The sequence below is a fragment of the Phyllostomus discolor genome, chromosome 12, assembly GCF_004126475.2.
Source record: "Phyllostomus discolor isolate MPI-MPIP mPhyDis1 chromosome 12, mPhyDis1.pri.v3, whole genome shotgun sequence".
Lineage (NCBI taxonomy): Eukaryota > Metazoa > Chordata > Mammalia > Chiroptera > Phyllostomidae > Phyllostomus > Phyllostomus discolor.
In genome coordinates this window covers 4369553-4391483 of record NC_040914.2, presented here as the reverse complement: position 1 = coordinate 4391483, position 21931 = coordinate 4369553, and the positions used below count along the sequence as shown (strand labels likewise).

The 21931-nt window shown below is 41.3% G+C and overlaps 1 protein-coding gene, 1 non-coding gene and 1 pseudogene across 2 annotated transcripts in view; 2 read left to right on the top strand and 1 right to left on the bottom strand.

The window, feature by feature from the left end:
• The window catches only part of WDR88 (WD repeat domain 88), a 40853-nt gene extending 20191 nt beyond the window's left edge, over positions 1 to 20662 (top strand). Inside the window, exons 7-11 of the mRNA XM_028529958.2 lie at positions 1527 to 1714; positions 3493 to 3575; positions 5065 to 5133; positions 17513 to 17605; positions 19419 to 20662. Coding sequence (XP_028385759.1) covers positions 1527 to 1714; positions 3493 to 3575; positions 5065 to 5133; positions 17513 to 17605; positions 19419 to 19586 — 601 coding nt within the window. The 3' untranslated portion in view covers positions 19587 to 20662. The remainder of the gene's footprint in view (positions 1 to 1526; positions 1715 to 3492; positions 3576 to 5064; positions 5134 to 17512; positions 17606 to 19418) is intronic.
• On the bottom strand, positions 12085 to 12200 carry LOC114511756 (annotated as a pseudogene).
• Positions 20663 to 21604: 942 nt separating the features above from the next.
• Positions 21605 to 21678, top strand: TRNAT-AGU. The gene has a single exon. It is a non-coding gene; the product is annotated as a tRNA-Thr (tRNA).
• Positions 21679 to 21931: the final 253 nt, after the last annotated feature.

Below are 21931 nucleotides of genomic sequence, written 5' to 3'. Positions count from 1 at the left end.
TTACTGTAGCTTTCAGTTCTGAAATTTCCACCTGATCATTCTTTATATCTTCTACTTTTTTACTGAGGATTTCTATCTTTTTTTGTTTCAAGTATGATTATAATTGTTCATTAGAGCATTTTTGTGATGGCCACTTAAAAATCCTTGTTGGACAATTCTCAGATCTATGGCATTTCAGTGTAGGCTTCTGTCGATTCTCTTCCTTATTTACACTGAGATTTTTCTGACTCTTAGAGTGATGACTGATTTTTAGTTGAATCCTGGACATTTTCGGTATTACATCGTGAGAGTCTGTCTTGCTTAAACCTTCCACTTCAGCAGGCCACCTCATTATGGCCTGGCAAGTGCGGAGGTCTAAGCTCCCCTCTTGGCTTTTGCTCTTAGGAGTGGAGATGGAACTGCAGTCTTCTCCAATCTATTTGGCTGCACTAAGGTGGATATTGTCTAAAGGTGCTCTGTTTTGTTAGGCTCTCCCTTTGGCTGGGGAGAATGAGTTTACTTGGTGGTCTATTTTTTGTGTTCCCTATAATGGTGTTTTTTAAAAATGGAAATTGCTTACAAGCTTCTAGTACCCAATCCAGGATATATGAAACACAAAGAAAACCCTACGGACCCACAGCATGCTATCCTCTGGTCCCGAGAGCCCTACCTAATCTGCCTTCTTTTCTCTAACTTTCATAGTCTTCCATTTGCTTATAAACACCCAGGTTGTTAGCTGTACTTAGAAGGAGGAATGGAGAGAAGTGCATTGACTCCATCTTGTCCAGAAGTGCATGTGCAACACAAGCACTTCCCCCAATGTTTCTACTAAGAAATATGGCCTTTATAGGAAGAAGTAGAATTTATTTGAAATGAGAACCCCTCCTGGAAAATAGACACGGCCCTGGTTTCCACTCCAGTGACAGTGTGTGGATGCTGGCGTGGTTCTCAGCCATTCCAACAGGCACAGGGGTTTGGAAGGTTCTACCCTGGATACCCCTGGGAAGTTGACTTTTTTGCCTTTGATTTTACTCTGTTTGTGCATTTCAAAGAACTGAAATAGTGTCCAAAACTCTGATGTGAGCTCTAGAAAACAGTTTTGTCCAAACTTTTCCTCAGGTAAAATGATTGATTTTATGAATCAGACTGCTCAGGAGATGCTTATTTATGTTTATAGGTTTGCTTGAAAACTCTGTTTATAACAGGAGATGAGAATCATGGGAAAAATACTTTGAAGATCACAAACAAACAAAAAAAAGCAGTAAAATGGTGACAGATTTTTTTCTTTTCCAAAACATATTACAATGTACCAAAGAGCCCCCTACCACAAAGAGTTACTCAGTACAAAATGTCAGTATCGCCATGATTGAGAAATCCTGGAATAGTGTAGCGCAGTCAGAGCAACTACTGACTGGACCATGGTAGGCAGTGACTGAAGGAGCTCCAGTGCCCTCTCCCTTCATGCCCCCCCACCCCCACCATAGGTGTGTCTTCGGGTTTCCCAGGAGCACAGACCTAGCATATGTACCCTCCCACCTCTGTTTCAGGGCACACGGCAACGCAATCTCAAACTGCTGCTTTACCTTCAGTGGCCATTTCCTGTGTACAAGCTCTTGGGATAAAACCTTAAAAATATGGAATGTCCATACAGGGGAGTTTCGAAACCGTGGAGCCTGTGTGACTCTGATGCAGGGCCACGAAGGTTGTGTGAGTTCCTGCCGCTTTGCCAGAGACAGTGAGTAATGAACACATAGAAAGATTCTGCACCCATAGAAGCGCTGGGGCAGAGCTCCTCATGTTTCATTCACATGGACTTTTCTTAGCACAGAGAGATGATTTTCAGTATTGCTGGCCATGAGGGTGGACTTACTTTCTACAAGAACAAAAAAGCCAGGAGGAAGATTCATAGGCACAAGTTTGTAAGTGATGGAAACTCAACTCAATGTGGTTTAAGCAACAAAAGAACAAAAGAAATTCATTAACTCCTGTGATGGGAAAGCCCGGGAGCAGGTCTCGCTTTAGGTTTGGTTGGGTCCAGACACTCAGACAATGCTCTTGGGGGGCCAACTCTTCTACTCTGCCCCTCAGATCAGCTTCTTTCTTGTACTGGTATTTCTCTCCAAGCAGGCAAAAAAGCCTCAGGTGGTTCAGGACAACCGCGGTTCTGGCTGCTGACAATCCTGGGGAAAGAAGCTCCTTCTGATGGTGCCAGTACAAGTCCCATGGAAGACTCCCATTGACTCTGCTTGGGTCACATGCCCATCTCTGAACCAATCGCTTTAGCAGGTCATGAAGTACACTGATTGGCCAGGTGTGACTGACTTGCCCACCCCAGAGTTACAGGTTAGGGTCAGTACACTCTGAACCAGAGGGGCTGATACTGGGTGAGGGAAACTGGTAGGCTAATTCCAGATGAAGGGGCATGGATGTGAGCAGAGTCAATGACAGCAAGCTGCCATGGTAGCAACCCAGTGCGGGAAGTGGCTGTTGCCGATACCCTGGAGCCAAAACTTATACTCCTCCATCCTCATGGAGTGTGGGGGGGGGGGGCACCCAGCCAACACACACACACACACAATCAGGGTCTGACTTGAGAAATGCAAGGGTTTTTCTAAATAACTTTCCCTCTTCAGAAGCAGCCTCTGTGTAAGTCAGCCCCCACTATGAGGCACCCCACCAGTTTCTATCCTTGGCTTTATTGGGTTCAGAATTGCACACAGTTGTTTGCTCTTTGTGGATTCCATATTTGTAAATTTGCCTACTAGCTAAAATTTATTTGCAACTCTAAAGTCAATACTCATGGCACTTTTGTGGCCACTCGTGGATGTGTGAAATGCAGCAAAAAGTTTGAGTTAGTGCATGCGCACGTTTCCAGCTCAAGTTGAGCAAGGTGACTCACTACTTTCTTGTTTCATCTCTTATCATAAAGTGTACTTTCTGTGGCCTATTTAGTGCCACATTTTGGAGTCTGAGCTTTTAGCTGGTGATTTTGCTGTTTAAGATGGAGGTCTAGCATAATGTCGAAGCACTGTGCAGCATTCGTAAGTGCAAGAAGGGTGTGATATGCTTTACGGGGGAAACACACATTAAAGAAGCTTTATTCAAGCATGAGTTATAGTGTTAATGGCCATGAATTCAATTTTTAATGAATGAACAATTTACACCAGGTGAGGTGTCTTTAAACGGGAACAGATATAAAACAAAGTTATGTATGGATTGGTTAAGGAAATGTGACCAGAGGCTCACAGGAACCTAACCCCGTATTTTCCTAAGGAGCAGTGGTTCAGTATTTGCTAATTCTGTATTTGTGATGACTTGACAGAATATAACTACCATTAATAATGAGAATCGACTGTACTGGAGGTGGGTGAGCCACCAAGAAGGAAGTAGAGTGTCCTCAGAGTGAGCGCGAGGCATCTCACTAATGCAGCCTCAATCTGCTTTGACCTCACCGCGGGAGGAAGCAGTTGGCTGGGGAAGATGACCCCTTGAGACTTTCATTTTGTATTGCAGCATCTTTTCTTGCGTCTGGAGGTTTTGACAAGACCGTGGCTATTTGGGATGTAGCAGAAGGCTTCCGGAAGCTCTCCTTGAAGGTACCAATGCCAGCACCAGATAATTCATCAGAGTTTCGTTCCTTAGTCATTCCATGCCAGGTGCTGGGTGCTGGGTGCCGGGGGGACAGCAGACTTAGATGTCACTCATGGAGCTGACACCTCTGTGGGGAAGGACAAACAAGTCCCCAATAGTGATGAGTGATGAGAAACCACAACAGGAACTTTGGGGACTAATCCACAGTCGGTGGGAAGGGAGGGCCTCATGGAGAAGGTGGCCTCTGAGCTGAGAAAACGATGATAAGGAAGGACTGGATGAGTGAGCATCTTGGAGGGGAGGGGGCATTCCAGGCAGATGGAACAACAAATGCAAAAACTCAGAGATGGGAAAGTGTCTAGGAACAACAGAAATTACTGTGCAGGAGGCCAAATGCCATAATGGGGCATGCACAGAAAGCTGTGGTGCTCCAAAATGGAGGGTGTCAATTCAGCACTTCTGGCTTAAGTTAGAGAAGACTCCACTCAAAGCAGTGCTCTAATAAGGGGATGGATTTGCAAACACGGCCAGCATCCAACAGTCAGGCAGTCCCAGGACTGGCTCCTTCAGTGTCTCTGTCCCAGGTGCCCCCGCCTCAGGATTTCTGCAGACTCCCTGATCCTGTGATTGCCAGGCCACCTTTGGCTGGGAATGCCTGCATCCCTGAGTCTTTGTCTCTCTGTTCCCTGTGACCCAAATGTAGATGATTCCCCTTGCTCACCACAACACTCAGGCTCTGAGGGCTGGTCTGTCTGAGCTCTCTTCTCTGAGAGTTTGGAGAGGCAAACATAGCAAATAAACAGTTTAAAACTGAATGTTTAACCTCTCTGTGCTTTACATTAAGTCCCTTTGTCCTTCTATTAGTTTGTTTTACTCACTTTTCTTCTCCTCTCTCCCCTCTCCCTATTCTTCCACCTTCAAATTTCTGTCCTTTTGTTCAAAGTTTAACCTTCTCTCTGGTTCCCTGTCCTCCTACCAAACCATGTTGCCTCACTGTCCACCCCTTCCCATGAGGGAAAGGCCAAAGAACTATAAGGATTCTGTATTAAGTGTCTGACCCAGCAATGTTATCTATCCCCCCTGAGCTCCTTTGTATCTGAGGAGAACAATCCCCCATTTGCTAAAGGAGCAGTGGGTAGGTTTGTAGTCATGTGAAGCCAAGAGCCCCCTCCCCAAATGGACCTCCGAGTAGTATTTCCTAGAACAAAGGAAGCAAGCAAAAACCTGCAAGAGGTGCTCTGTTACCAGCTGGGAATGCAATAATTCTTTCCCCATACTACAGTTTAAAACCACACACAGTGCCAGACATACATGTGTATCACAAGCCTTTACATTCTCTTTTCCACCTAAATGTCCTCGGGGAAACGAGAGGCACAGTTAGTTACTCTTAAATGTAACCGACATTGGGTTCTTCATGTTTCTGTTGTTTTTGTTTTCATCTTTCTTACAAAAGTTTTTCCTCTAGGTCCTTGTTAAAATTCTCTTTTGCTTCAGGGCCATGAGGACTGGGTGATGGATGTTGCCATTAGCAACAACAAGAAATGGGTCCTGTCTGCTTCAAAGGTAAAAGTGGCCAACCTTGGAGTAACGTAAAATCTCTGTTGCCTTTGTGAGAATTCGTGATAACAGGAGTGCTATTGTCAAGTAAAATTCTTGGGCAGACTCAGTGTGAGGGCCACACCTGGCCAGGCCATCCCCATCCAGGGAGCTGCCTGTACGCGGAAGGCAGGTGTCTCCGTCTGCTCATGTGAGGAGTTGCCAGGAATTTCTGTGTCTGAACCATGGACATTTGAGTTTTGCTGGAGCAAGGGCCTAGCCAGACTGGTGAGTGATAAAGCCAACCAGGGGCCTTGGAGGGGAAGGCATCAGCTTGTAGACAAGCATCAGAGATCATCCTGAGGTCCCAGATGGGTCTTCCCTCCCTACCTCACTACATCCAGGATTCCCGTTCCAACGGCACATAACGGCTAGCCCAGGATATCCCAAGGGCTGTCCTCCAGGTGTGAGCTACAGAGAAGTGGGGAGTCACCTGGCCCCCCACCTTTATTAGAGCCATGTCATTCTGTAGCCTGGGAGTTTCTCGATCTATGAGACTATGGGCAAGACTCTGCCTTCCATGACCAACTTGTTAGGGAGCCAACCCAGGATACCACCACACCTGACAGAAAAACTGTAGTAAATAATACAGAATAAAAATAATATGCCTATATGTTCTTATTTTAATATAAAAGTGTAGAAAATGATTATGTTAATTATGTCTCAGTAAAGCTGGAAAAGAACAAAGTAAAAATACAATGCAAAATATGAAAATTGAGAGTTTGTTTAAAGTTATATTTTATTCTTTTTTTTTACTTTTTTGTTATATAAATGCTGTTATTTAAACAAAACAACAATAGAACTATTTAACAGCAGCAATTAGTGGTAATTTAATAGTAGGAATAATTAAACAAATATATTTAAGAAAAATATAAAAATATTTTATAATGTTTCTTTTTGTTCTCTGATACAATTTATTTAGACTTTAAAATAATCTTTACTGTATATTTAAAATTTTTAGGCTATATCATTGTATATTCTTAAGATACATAAATGTAGGTAGTACTTTATTAAAAAGAGAATATAAATACAATAGGACTGGCTAATTAGATATCACTTGCATTTATTTATATATTATTCCAGCTTTATTGAGTCATAGTTGACATCTAACATCATATAAGTTTAAGGTATACAACCTGTTGATTTGATGCAGTATTATATTGCCAACTGATTACCACCGCAGTATTCACTCACACCTCCATCATGTCATAGAATTCCCATTTCTTTTTTGTGGTGAGAAAATTTATAATTTATATTCTTATGAAGTTTCAATCACATAATACAACATTATTAACTAAGGTCAACACGCTGTACATTAGATCACCCAAAATTACTCATTTTGTAACAGGAGGTCGGCACCCTTTGACCAGCGTCTCCCCATTTCTCCCGTCCCCCACTCTTGGTAATCCCTGCTATTTGTTTCCATGAATTTGGTGTTTAAAGATTTCAGTCTAAGTGAGATGACCCAGTGTTTGTCTTTCTCGGTCTGACTTATTTCACTTACCATTATGCCCTCAAGTTCTGTTCATGTTGCTGCAAATGGCAGCATTTCCTTCTTTCTCGTGGTTGAATAATATTCCATTGTGTATACACATCACATCTTCTTTATCCATTCACCCCCTGACAAACACTGAAGTTGTTTCCACATCCCAACTACTGTGAATCTTGAATAGTGCAGTGAATGTGGGAGTGCAGATATCATTTTGGGGTCTTGTTTTCATTGCCTTTGGATATATACCAAGAAGAGAGATTGCTGGGTCATATGGTAATTCTATTTTAAATTTTTCAAGGAATCTCCACACTGTTTTCTATAGTGGCTGTATCAGTTTACATTTCTACCAATAGTACACAAAAGTTCCCTTTTCTTTGAATCCTCACCAACACTTTCCTCTTGTCATTTTGGTGATAGCCTTTCTAACAGGTGTGAGGTAATGATATCTCATTGGGGTTTTTATTTGCATTTCTCTGATTATTAGTAATACTGAGCATCTTTTTTATGTACCTGTTGGCCATTTGTACGCCTTCTTTGGAGAAATGTCTATTCAGTTCCACCACCCATTTTTCAATTGTAATTTTTTTTCTTACTGAGTTGTATGAGTTCTTTATATATTTTGGATATCAACCCCTTATCAGATATATGATTTGCGAATATTTTCTCCCATTCCATAGGCCTCCTTATCATTTTGTTTCTTTTACTATGCAGAAGATTTTTAGTTTGATATAGTCCCACTTACTCATTTTCACTTTTGTTTCTTGTGCTTTTGATGCTATATCTGAAAAATCATTGCTAAGACCAATGTCCATGAGTTTTCCCCTATGTTTTCTTCTAGGAGTTTTACAATATTGGGTCTTAGGTTTTTTAAGTTAATTTTTGTGAGTGGTGTGAGATAGGGGTCCCATTTTACTTTTCTGTGTGAGGTTATCCAGTTTTCCCAACACCATTTGAAGAATGAAGAAACTAACCTTTCCCCATTAAATATTCTTGGCTCACTTCTCAAATATTAGTTGACTGGATATGTGATAGTTTATTTCTGGGTTCTCTATTTTTATGCCAGCACCTCACTATTTTGATTACTATAGCTTTGTAGTATAGTTTGAAATCAGGAAGTATGGTGTCTCTAGCTTTGTTCTTCTTTTTCAGGATTGTTTTGCCTATTTGGCATCTTTTGTGGTTCCACAAAATTGTAGAGTTGTTTTTTCTAATTTTATAAAAAGTGTTGAAATTTTGATAGAGATTTCATTAAATACATAGATGTCTCTGTTAATTCTTTTGATCTAGGAACACAGAATATCTTTTCATTTCTTTGTGCTTTCTTGAACTTCTTTTATCAAAATCTTACAGTTTTCAGTATATAGATCTTACACTTTTCTGGTTAAAATTATTCCTAAGTACTTTATTATTTTGATGCAGTCATGAATGGGATTGTTTTCTTTTTCCTTTTTTCATTATTAATATATAAAAACACAAGTGACTAAAAAATTACAAAATGTGTTCATTGAGATGGGTGGCACTCATTTTGAATCAGGGTGCTTTTAGTGATGCTTCCTGCTCAGGGAGCATCCTCTGTAACCCTTGCTTTTCCTCCTGGAGGCTGACAGAGGACAGTGGACAGAGAACAAGACTACCATTTGTGCGTGGCTAAAGACGGTGGTGATCTTATAGCATTTCACACCTGTGAAGTAGGAATTGCAGTTCTGCACCAGACACTTCTAGTGTTTCCTCTTCCCTTCTGGAGAGGGATAAAAGAGATCCTTGTGAGAGGCATGTTGTTGTGGGAAGCTTGGCACTGCTGGAAAGTCTACAACTGATTTCTGTATGTTGATTTTGTATCCTGCAACTTTACTGACTTTGTTGATTACTTCTAACAGTTTTTCAGGGTGTCTTTTGGATTTCCTAAATCTAACATTATGTCATCTGTAAACAAAGACAACTTGATTTCTTTCCTTCCACTTTGATTGCCTTTTATTTCTTTTTCTTGTCTGATTGCTCTGATGAGAACTTTCAGTATGATGTTAAATAGGAAGGCTTGCTTAGGATAAAAATAACCTTTAATTTTTATTATTTTATTTTTAATGCATTTTATTGATTGTGCTAGTACAGTTGTCCCATTCTCCCCCCTTTATTCCCTTCCACCCTGCACACCCCATCCCATCCGCATTCCTCCCCTTTAGTTCATGTCCGTGGGTCATACACATAAGTTCTTTGGCTTCTATATTTCCTATACTATTCTTAACCTCCCCCTGCCTATCGTCTACCTACCATTTATGCTACTTATTATCTGTGTCTTTTCCTCCTCTCTTTTCCTCCCACTCCCCCACTGATAACCCTCCACATAATCTCCATTTCTGGGATTCTGTTCCTGTTCTAGCTGTTTGCTTAGTTTGTTTTTGTTGTTTTTAGGTTCGGTTGTTAATAGCTGTGAGTTTGTTGTCATTTTACTGTTCATATTTTTTATCTTCTTTTTCTTAGATAAGTTTCTTTAACATTTTATATAATAAGGGCTTGATGAACTACTTTAACTTGACCTTATCTGCAAAGCACTTTATCTGTCTTTCCATTCTAAATGAAAGCTTTGCTGGATAGAGTAATCTTGGATGTAGGTCCTTGCCTTTCATGACTTGGAATACTTCTTTCCAGCCCCTTCTTGTCTGTAAGATTTCTTTTGAGAAATCAGCTGATAGTCTAGAGGAGTGGGAACTCCTCTGTAGGTAACTCTCTTTTCTCTTGCTGCCTTTAAGGTTCTCTCCTTCTCTTTAATCTTGGCTAATGTAATTATGATGTACCTTGGTGTGTTCCTTCTTGGGTCCAACTTCTTTGGGACTCTCTGAGCTTCCTGGACTTCCTGGAATCTATTTCTTTTGCCAGATTGGAGAAGTTCTCTTTCATTATTTGTTCAAATAAGTTTTCAGTTTCTTGGTCTTCCTCTTCCCCTTCTGGCACCCCTATGTTTCGGATGTTGTACTGTAAAGATTTCCTGGAGGTCCCTAAGCCTCTCCTCAATTTTTGAATTCTTGCTTCTTCATTCTGTTCTGGTTAAATGTTTCTTTCTTCCTTCTGCTCCAAACCATTGATCTGAGTCCTGCTTTCCTTCCTTTTACTGTTGGTTCCCTGTAGATTTTTCTTTATTTCACATAATGCAACCTTCATGGCTGTCTGGGTCTTTTTTATGCTGTTGAAGTATCCACTGAGTTCCTGGAGCATCTTGATAACCAGTATTTTGAAATGTGTATCTGACAGGTTGGCTACCTCTTCATGGCTTAGTATTTTTTTTTTTCTGGAGCTTTGATCTGTTCTTTCATTTGGGCCTTTTTTTTTCTCCGTGCACCTGTTCTATAGTAAGGGGCAGAGCCTTAGGTGTTCACCAGTGTGGGGCAACCCACGTGGCTGCCTTGTTACGCTCTATGTAGGGGAGGAGCCGGAGAGGGAACAATGTGCCTGCTCTGTTCTCTGCTGGATTTCACTTCTGCTGCTACCCACAAGCAAATTGGGCCCTTCTGGTGCTGATTCCTGTGTGGGTGGGCTTGTGTACCTTCTAGGATCCTGTGGGTCTCTCCAACAATCTCTGCTGTGAAGCTGGGAGTTTCTCCTTCTGCCTCAGCCCCACAGGTGTTTTCAGTCAGAGGTTTGAGGCTTTATTTCCCCACACTGAGACCCTGGGTTGTGTGGTCTGTCTTGCTCCTCAGTTGTTCCTCCCAGTTTATTTGCACATGAATGTGGGACTGCCCAGCCTTCCAGCTGCTGCCTTACTGTGGGTCCTCTCTGCCCAGCTGCCATGCTCCATCCCTCCTACCAGTCTGGATGAATGTGTCTTCTTTAACTCCTTGGTTGTTGGACTTCTGTACAGTTCAATTTTCTGGCAGTCCTGGTTGTTTTTTGTTTTTTAATTTGTAGTTGTCCTTCTTTTGGTTGTGCGAGGAGGCACAGTGTGTCTACCTGCACCTCCATCTTGGCCAGAAGTATGATAAACCTTTAACTAGGAAAGTTATAGGTGGGGAATGATAACTACCTACCATGACCTGCCCAGTTAGGAATCTGTGATCAGATTACCCTGTGAAGTTACTATTGGTCACTTGAGCTTGTCAGATTTATTACAAAATCCTTTTTTCTTCACAGACTAAAACCTTTTATTATTAAAGACCCACCATCACAGTTAAGCAAATCACACTCCTTTTTAGGAGTGTTGTGTGCATGTTATGCAGGGCATTTAACAGTAAGATCTCTTCATTTACTTTGGTAGGAAGGTAATAGACTGAATGGAATTTGCCAAAGTTTACATTTGCATTGTCTGCTAAATATGTGAACGTCTAGTTTGTGTTTGGATAAGATGTCAACATACCTTTGTTTTATGTTCTCTGCAGTTTCATTAAAATTTTCACAGAAATCAAGAAGATGATTTGAAACTCCAACTTTTATTTTTTTAAAAGACTTCATTTATTTATTCTTAGAGAGAGGGAAGGGAAAGAGAAAGAGAGGGAGAGAAACATCAACCAGTTGCCTCTTGTACACCCTTAACTGGGGACCTAGCCTGCAACCCAGGCATGTGCCCTGACCAGGAATCAAACCAGCAACATTTTGATTTATAGGCAGGCACTCAATCCACTGAGACACACCAGACAGGGCAGAAACTCCAACTTTTAAATCAAAGTATCTAAGACCTAGGAGGAACATTTTTGTTGTTGTTGTTGCCATAATTGGACAAATCACTTGATATACTATAGAAAGTATCATATTGGTAAAATCTGACAGCTCTCCACTGCAGTGGGCCAGCACATACTCGTATGTAACCAAACTTTCCCCTTTTGTTCTCCCACAGGACATTTAGCTGCAGCTGCTGAATCAGGAAATGTAACATTACTTAATGTATTGGATTTTATTGCTGCTATAATAAATCACCATAGACTTTACCACTCAAACAATGTAAAGTTAATAGCTTACAGTTCTGTAAAATAGAAATGTGGCAAATTCTCACTGGATTGAAATCAAAGTGTCAACAACTTTGTATTCCCTTCTGAAAGCTCTAGGGGATAATCCATTTTCTTGCTCTTTCCAGCTTGTAGAAACTGCCCACGTGTCTTGGCACAGGGCCCCGTCTTCCATCTTCGAAGCCAGCAACATCGCATCTCTCTGTGCCTTTCTTCCATCGTCACATGGTCCTCTGACGGAATGTTCTACTTTTATGGTCATTGTGGTTATGTTGGACTCACTTGGCTAATTCAGAATAATCTCCCCATTCTAAAATAGCTAATTAGTGAACTTAATTAACTTGTAGCCCTGATTCCCCTTTGTCATGTAACATAACATACTCACAGGTTCTGTGGATTCGGATGTGGTCTTCTCTGGGGAAAGGGCACTGTTCTATCGAACACTCAGTTTCATAAGACTGATTCAACAGATGTGCATTTGGTAGTATTTCCAAATCAATTCAGCGATCACTAGATCACTTTTCTAAGGAGCACTGGTGTCTTTCTTTTTAAAGATAGATTTAATTTTTTAAATAACAAGCTATAGAAATAATCCCTGAAAGTATAGTCTTTAGATTTTATTTTTGAAAGAAGCTTTAGATTTACAGAAAAATTGAACAGATAGTAGAGAGTTCTCATGTGTGCCCTCCTCCTATTTTCACTATTATTAATATCTTGCATTAAGTATGGTATATTTGTTGCAATTGAACCAATATTGATACATTATTAACTAAAGTCTTTATGTTATACAGGTTTTGCCAAGTGCATGTCACGTGTCCACCATTATAATATAACACAGGATAGTATCACTGACCTAAAAACTCTCTGTGCTCTCCCTATACATCCCTCTGCTGCTTACTCAAACCCCTGGCCCCCACTGATCATATTACTGTCTCTATACTTTTACCTTTTCCACAATGTTGTATAGTTGGAGGCATACAGTATGTAGCCTTTTCAGACTGGCTTGTTTCACTTAGTAATATGCATTTAAATTTCCTCCATGTCTTTCCATGTCTTCACAGTTCATTTCTTTTAGCACTGAATAATATTCCACTGCAGAAGGACACCTTGGTTGCTTCCAAGTTTTGGCAACTATGAATAAAGCTTCTAGTAACATCCATGTGCAGGTTTTTGTGTGGATGTAAGTTTTCAACTCCTTTGAGCAAGTACCAAGAAGTGTGATTAATGAATTGTATGGTAAGAGTGTATTTGGTTTAGTAAGAAGCTGCCAAACTGTCTTCCAAGTTGGCTGTGACAGTTTTGTGCTCCCACCAGCAATGGCCCAGAATTCCCATGGCTCCACATCCTCACCAGCACTAGTTGTTGCTGTCAGTGTTCTGGATTTTGACATTCTAATAGGTGTATAGTGGTGTCTTGTCTTAATTTGCAAATCATTGATGACATGTGATGTGCAACATATTTTCATATACTTATTTGCCATTTGTATGTTTTCTTTGTTGAGTTGTCTGTTAAGATCTTTGGCCCTTTAAAAAAAGCTGTGTTGTTTGTTTTGCTATTGCTGAATTTTAAGAGTTATTTGTATAGTTTGGATAACAGTCCTTTATCAGATGTCTCTTTTGCAAATGTTATCTCCAGCCTGTGGCTCTTCTTTTTATTCTGTTGTATCTTTCACAGAGCAGACCAATTTAGTTTTAATGAATAACTTTTAGTTATTTTAGAACTAACTTTTTTAGTTTTTAGTTTTAGCTTTCATGCATGGTGCCTCTGGTGTTTTATCTAAAACGTTATCATGAAATCCAAGGTCATCTAGATTTTTTCCCAAATTAATTCTAGGAGTTTTCTAATTTCATATTTTATATTTAGGTCTGTGATGCATTTTGAGTTAATTTTTGTAGTGGGTATAGGTCTAGATTCAGTTTCTTTCTTTTGCATGTGGATGTCTAATTGCTGCAGTAGCATTTATTGAAAAGACTATAATTTTTCCATTGTATTTTTCTTTGCTCCTTTTTCAAAGGTCAGCTGGCTATATTGAAGTGAATCTGTTTCTGGGGCCTCTTTTCTGTTCCACTGATCTGTCTATTCTCCTGCCAGTATCATACTGTCTTGATTACTGTAGCTTTATAGTAAGCCTTGAAGTCAGGCAATATCAGTCCTCTAACTTTGTTCCTCTCCTTTATTATTGTGTTGGCTATTCTGGATCTTTTGCTTTTCTGTATAAACTTTAAAATCAGTTTGTCAATATCCACAAAATAACTTGTTGGAGTTTTGATTGGGATTGCATTCAATTTATAGATCAAATTGGGAAGAACCAAGATCTTGAAAATATTTAGTTTTTCTATCCATAAATGTTTCCATTTATGTAGTTCCTTGATTTTATTCATCAGAGTTTTCTTTATATATATTTTGTACATATTTTGTTAGATTTATACGTAAGTATTTAATTTTGGGGGGTGCTAATGTAAATTTTATTGTGTTTTCAATTTAAAATTTTACTTGTTTTTTGCTGGTATGTAGGGAAATGATTAATTTTTGTGTATTAACCTTGTATCCTGCAACCCCACTATGATCACTTACTAAACCCAAGAGTTTTTTCCACCACTTATGACATTTGTATTGGCATATAACAATTTAGAAGGGTCCCTGTTGCCTTAACATCCCACTGAGTAAGAATCTACAGCCATGTACATTGAGCCATCTACATTCATCCTCACTGGGTAGTATCTTGTCTTAAATTATAATTAATTCCCAACACTTGATTTTAACGCTGACAAAAGGGAACAATAGCAATTCCTTAAAGTAGGCTGTAATTGGAAAAACATGTTTTGTTTTTTTATATTAAAATTCTAAGATGTTGAACAGTATACACATTTAAAGACTGAATTACCTGTTCTGGAAATACTCTTTGGTTCATTTTTATTTTCCTTCTCTGGGCAAAAGGAAATCTGTTCATGCAGGTTTCAAAAGCTATTATTTCCTGGCACTCATAAACAAATATCCTTACCAAGAAAAGCCATTTGACTTTGAAACCCAAAAGTCTTTTTTTAACTGATTTTTTCATATTTTCTACATAGACCATCATGTCATCTTTGAACAAAGACAGTTTTATATCTTCTTTTCCAATCTTATATGCTTTCTTTTCTTGTCTTATTGCATCCCCTGTGATGACTAATCTACTTTTGTTTCTATAAATTTGCTTATTCTGGACATTTCATATAAATGTAATCACACCACATATGGTTTTTGTGACTGGCTTATTTCACTTAATGTTTTTTCAAAGTTTATTCATGTTGTAACATGTATCAGTACTTAATTGCTTTTTACTGCTGAATAATATTTCATTGTCTGCATATACCAGATTCTAGTTATCTATTCTTCAGTTGATAGAAATGGGATTATTTCCACTGTTTTGGCTATTATGAATATTGCTGCTGTGAAGATTCATAAACAAGTTCAAACTCTTTGTTTGAACACCTGTTTTTTTTTCTTTTTCTTTTGGGCATATACCCAGGAGTGGAAATGCTGGGTCACATGGTGACTGTGTTTATTTACTCTATTTGAGAACTGCCAGAATGTTTTTCAAAGCGCTGAACACTTACTTTCTCACCAGCAGCATAGGAATGTGACAATTTCTCCACATTCTCAACAATTTTATTCTTTTTCATTGTAGTAATCCTAATAGTGATGAAGTGGTATTTTGTAATTTTGATTTGCTTTTCCCTGATGACCAATAATGTTGAACATCTTTTCATGTGCTTATTGGCCGCTTATATATCTTCACTTTCCTGATGCATGTTCTTTGAGGCACAAAAGTTTTAAATTTTTATGAAGTCCAGTTTATCTACTTTGTATTTTGTTGCTTGAGTTTTGGCTTCCGATCTCAGAAACCACTGCCTCATTCAGTGTTACAAAGATTTACCCCTATGTTTACATCTAAGTTTTCTAGTTCTTCTATTTTCACAATTTTAGGCCTTGGTACCCTGGTCAAAAATAATTGACCATAAATGTGAGCATTTATTTCTGGATTCTCAATTCTATTCCATGGACTTATGTTTCTACCCTTGTGCCTGAACCACCCTGTGCTGGTAACTGTAGCTTGTAGTAAGTTTTGACATAGTGAAGTCTGAGTCCTCTAAAACATTCTTGTTCAAATTGTTTTGGCTATTCTAGGTCCTTTGAATGTCCATATGGATGTTAGGATCAATTAGTGAATTTCTGCAAAGGAGTCAGCTGGGATTTTCATAGGGATTATGTTGAATCTGTAGATCATTTGGGGGGTATGGTTTAATTAGCAATATTAAGTTTTCTGATTCATTGAACATGAGATGTGTTTCAATTTATTTATATCTTCTTTAGTTTCAACAATATTTTTTAGGTTCTAGTCTGTGAGTTTTGCACTTCTTTTGTTAAATCTATTCCTAAGCATTTTATTACTTTTGGTGCTAAATGGAATTGTTTATTTAATTGAATTTTCAGATTGCCCATTGCAAGTATATAAAAATACAATTGATTTTTGTGTATTGATTTTTATATCCAGCAATCCTACTGAGCTATTAGTTCCAATAGTTTTTAGTGGATTCCTTAGGATTTTCTATGTACAAGGTCATGTACTCTTCAAATACATTCTAAAATAGAGTAAATAAATACTGTTACCAACTGATGAATAGATAACTAGAATCTGGTATATGCAGGCAATGAAATATTATTCAGCAGTAAAAAGAAATGAAGTACTGATACATGTTGCAACATGAATAAACTTTGAAAAAAACATACTAAGTGAAATAAGCAAGTCACAAACACGGTATGTGATATGATTATATCTTTTTACTTCATTTACAATCTGGATACCTTATATTTCTTTTTTTTCCTACATTGTTGTCTTTGTGGAAGATGAAAAACTTCTGAATAATTTAGAACTTGCATATCTCGTCCCAGACTCACTTACCATGCGTGCTTTTCATATCCCCTTCTCCACCAAACCCAATCCCTAATTATTTTCTGCATGCTGTGCAGGATGCTATTGTTCTGGTTATTTATTTCCCAATCTAGTTTTCATGTCTGTTTATCTGTCATTAAACACAGTTGCATAGCCTCCCTTTCTGGTAACATCTGGGTCATGCTGGCATTGCTCTTGTACTTGTTCTCATCTTCATTAGCCTAACTCTTACAAAACATGACTGTGATATTCACAATGTTAAAAATTCTACCAGCATTATCTTGAAACAAAGCACAGCAATTAATCCATAGGTAGAATCAAAGGCAAACTGTTAAAACTCAGAATTACAATGCAGTTAGGTTGGATAGTTAAGTTGTAGCACTGGGAGTGAATCACAATACTGTAATGCAGGGGTGTCAAACTCACTTTCACTGGGGGCCACATCAGCCTCGAAGTTGCCTTCAAAGGACCAAATGTAATTTTAGGACTGTATAAATGTAACTACTCCTTAACAGTTAAGCCAGAACTCAGTGCTGCCACTGGGTAGAAACAAGGTGCCGGGCTGGAAAAAACAAGGTGGAGGGCCGGATTTGGCCTGTGGGCCTTGTTTTTGCCACCTGTGTTGTAATGGATAATCTATGATTGTGAACTGCAAATTATGGAAAACAGTGATTGACCTATGGAAGATGAATCATCTATGTATATCCATTTGGCATTAAAAATATTTTGTATTCAGCTCCTATTTTTGAGGCCACCACTGAAAAATGGGACTTTATGCACCTTGAAAGGGGTTTGCTGGTCCATGGAACTTGCAGAGCAAAAGCTGGAAAGGTGCTGGAGAAACTGAGACAGTTGGTTGCCCTAACTCTGCTCCTCTACAGGTCAAGGTTCTCCACACATAGTCTGATGTGATTCAGCTCCCTGGGTTGCCTCAGCCTAACAAGCTCACTTTTGTGACTGCTGTTTTGTTGTTTAACTTTGTTGTTCTAGGATAAGACCATGAGACTATGGAATATTGAAGAAATTGACAATGTTCCTTTGGTAATTGAGTACAAAAAGGCCCTGGGCTTAAAGGTGAAACAGGTAGGTATTGGGTAAAATAAGGTGCAATGAAAACTTTCATTAGTTACTACTACAAATTAATTTATTCTGTGAAGAAACATTTATTGAGCAATTCAGGGTAAAACCATGAACAAACAGATTGAAATCCTTGCCCTGAGGGAGCTTAAATTTTAAAAGGGGAGAAAAACAAAGAAATAAAAATATTTAGTGAGTCACATGGCGATAAGTAATTTGGAGAAAAATAACATAGGGAAGGGGAATAAGAGAGCTGGAGGTTGCTCCATTTCAAAGGGTAGACAGGACAGGTTTATTAAGGTGACAGTTGTTCAAAGACTTGCAGGTGGTGAGGGAGTGAGACGTGCAGATGTTTAGGGGAAGAACTTCTCAGCAGAGGGAACAGCCAGTGTGGAGACCCTGAGTCAGAAGTGAGCCTGATGTATTTGGGGACTGATGTGAGTGGGCGGGACTGGGAAATGAGGCCTGAGGGAGCACTAAGCACATAGCTGGACACTGTGTGAGCCTCCTATACTCTGGTAGCAGACCCTCTGGCCAGGCCCCCAGTGTCCCATTTCCCATGGAGGATGGCTCAGTTGCCTGTTTCTCTAGCGAAAGATTGTGGTGGTAGAGTGGACATATCTTCTGCTTCCCCAGGTGTGGCCAGGGCTGGCCCTGGGCAGTGGAGGCCTGTCCCTGCTAGGACCACAGACTAGACACCTGCCTGCCACCTTAAGAGGCTGAGGAGTCTACGCTGGGCCCTCTTGAGTCTTACTTCCCTTAGAATCCCACAGCCACCTAAGCTTGTCTCCTCTCAGGAGGTCTGGCTGGGAGCCACTGCTTCTGGGAATGACTAATTTGGAAACAGCACTGTGGGGCAGGGAAGTGAGGGGTGGGACCCACATGGACCTCATCTTTGTGACCAGCTGGTTCTCATGGCTTTTGTGGTCATGTTGGCCCTCAGGCTTGGAAGCTGACTGGCTACAGAGCAGTGCTTGTTCCTGTCATTCTGGGGTTGGGACATGAGAAATTATACTGTAGAATAAAGATAGTGTAATTAAAAAGAAAAAAAGAAAGGCTGGGTTTTTTCAGAGGCTGGATTTCTCAGAGGGTCTGCTCCATGCAGGGTTTGCCCCATCTCTCCTCCAGTCCTCTGGGTCCTGAAATAGGCAAGGGTGGCAACGTACAGGGGCTTGGGGTGCCAGAGCAGGGGCATGTCACCTTGCAGGCTTGTCTTAGGGGACTGTTGAGAGCCCAGGCTATGCATGGTATTGCTCACTTGTTTGTGGGAAGCAGATGCAGTGAGTAAGCTGTGCAGTGGCATCCACAGTTCTCTGTGTTCTCTGGACAGAAACAGGCTCTGAGATGGAGGAGGATGCTCAGCATGTTCATCATCTAGTAAAAAAATCCTGCTTTTTTAGAAATCTTGCTTATTTGCTTCTCATGGTTTTGTAAAAGTGAGGTGCCCCCAGGATGTTGAGAAATTAGGATATCTCCTTGGCCCCATAGCTGCTCTGCACAGAGCAGAGGATGGGATTGGACCCCTCCTCCTGGTTCTCTCTACTGCCAAATAGCCTGCCGCTTCTGACCCCAGGACCCTTATGGCAGGAGACATGAGCTGGAAGTATCTGCATAACTTCTGGGAGGAAGAAGTCTGTGCTCACACTCTCTCAATGACCTATAATTTCCACCCTTGTTTGGGGAGAGACCCCAGAGAGGAGAGGCATCTCTTACCCTGACCTAACCCAAGGTGGCTGGATCAGGTGGAAGAATTCTAACTGCATGCCTTGATCCCCTCTGACTAGCACCTCCTTTCTGCTTTTTAAATATTTTGTGTCAGTGTGAAGAATGTGAAAGGCCTTTCTCCAACTATGAAAGTGACATCTGTACTGAAATAGTCACCAAATGTGTGTTCTGCCGGATGGATGCACACTTGTCAGCAGAGACCTCATCATCACCAGAAAATGACTCAGCAGCAAGCGGGTACAGCCTGGGCAAGGATGACTGATGGCCATCTGGTCCTTTGAGTGACTTGAGCACAGGCCACCTGTCATGTAGGTGTCAGGGATCTGCAGAGATCTTTCTCTGGGGCCATTCCCTGGCTGGGTGGGCCTATCAGAGTGAGGCAGGGGCCAAGCCCTCAGGGGGCTCCCACCACCATGCCACCTCCTCAGCTCCACTCCACCTTTTCTTTCTTTTCTTTTCCCACAGCACCCTTATTGAATGGGATTGGATGCTTTGTGTTTAGTTTTTAGGCAGAATAAACTTAGATCCTTTTGGAAAACTAGTGTGCATGTGAATTCCAGCAGCATTTTTGTTATTTATAAGCTTATGTCTTATTCATCCAGACACATCTGGATTCCCATTCTAGTCTCTGGAGTTGCCCTGTAAAGCAGCCCTCTGGGGCTGGCACTAGCAGCCCCTGAGGAAGGGCTTGTGGAATGAAGAGGAAAGTGTGTGGGCCCCCCTCTGTGGAGGAGACTGTAGATGCTTCCCTGTCTAATGCTCCCAGATGGCCATCTGCCTAGAGCAGAGGAAGGTCTGATTAGATAGGCATGTGGTGGGCCTTTCATTCCAGAATGTTTTATGCTCTCCACTCCAGACTTTTCAATTTCCAGAATGCCTCTTCCTGCTTCTACAGCATATCTACAACATAATTACTTCAGAAGTAAAGGTTTCAGTTGACAAAACATAAAGGACTCCCTTTTACATTTGGTATTGTTCACATGATTTCTGTCAAATATCACTCACATGTCCCTTGGTCCATTTTAAAAGCTTAATTGCAGGACTGCTTTATTTAGTGTCAGTTGACTAGCATCCAATAACTCTACCCAGGAGCACATTAACCTTGTAGTCACTCTTTGGGCAAGTCCTGTGCTTTGTGCTGTCCTCCTCAGTCACAACCCTAGTGACTGCTCAGGCTTGAGCTGGCTGGTCAGTAGTTAATGATGTATGAACATGTCAAATTCTAACTTGCGCTCTCAGCCATTCGGCTCTCCTTTGAAGAAAAGTCCTATTGCTAGTGGTCTCCGTTTTCCAATACATAGATTTATACTTCCCTTTTCTGTGGGGGATGGGTGGACTACTACATCAACACTGACCTCGCTGATGGGAATTTAGGTTGTTTCTTGTTTGTTTGCGATTACAAATAATACTGGAGTGAATCTTCTTGTTGCATATATTTTCTTTCAGAAATTTACATTTCTGTGGAGGAGACTCTCCCAGCCCAGTGATTGCTGGGTGAATGGACTAACAGGATATGGTTTAGTAGTTGCTCAAGGGCTCTTTAAAGTGTTGGGACGACGTTACTGATATGTCTGAGTGAGGAGACCCAGACTGGGCAAGTGAGAAGCCTAGATGGGTAGGGCCTTGCCTGGCAGCAGAATCCTCCCCATGACTGGCGGTGCTCCAAAGCCAGTAGCCCAGGTGCCTTGAAGCTCTCGATTCCTGTGTCCCCGGACTCTTCCCCTTTCAAACATGGTCTCGACAGGCGGGTAGATGAGCCTCCAGGATGACAGGGCCTTTGATACCAATGGTCAGAGTGAGGCCGAGGTGGTCCACCGAGGAGGGCGCCAGTGCGATGGGTACGATGCGTGGTCACCATGGGACCACCTTGGGGTGTGTGCCCAGACCCATCGCTGGGGTAGCGGGCAGCCGCGGCACTAGTGGGGCGGGGATCTCCGGAGTGGGAGGTGATTCGGCCTCTCGTGACAGCCTGGTGGAGTCCGAGTCAGTTTTGGAGGGCGGAAGGCCCGGACCTGGAACAAACATCCTCCAAAGAAGGAAGCCACACTGGTTCCAAAGCCCAACGCGGACATTAAAGATACCCGGAAGAGAAACCTGTTCCGGTTCTGCTCACTCAGCGTTGCGGGTATTTCAGATCTCAGAGTCCTACAGCTCTACCTCATCCGCTGGAGTAAAAGCCTACATCACGCATGCGCGGGCCACCGGCAGGATTTGTGCGCATGCGTGCAACTGGTGGCGTAAATAGTGATGAGGTACAATTCTCGCGGTACCTGTGCGGGCGGCGCCGTGGCTTAGTTGGTTAAAGCGCCTGTCTAGTAAACAGGAGATCCTGGGTTCGAATCCCAGCGGTGCCTCAACCGAGCGTCTCGGCTCACTTTTTGCCCATTTCCAACTTCGCTCGGGGTCTCTACCCTACTTCTCCCCGTTTTAGGGGTGTGAAGGTGGTTCTGAGAAGTCCTTTTAGCCTACCTCATACCGGCATGATGGGCTCCCACCCTCTCTGGAGTCTGCCCCTCAGGTATCTGAGAGCTGCAGCACGTCTTCCACTTCGGCAACTGACCAGAGTGGACACCCCCAGGGGGCATCGCGGGACTCCCGGTTGCAGCG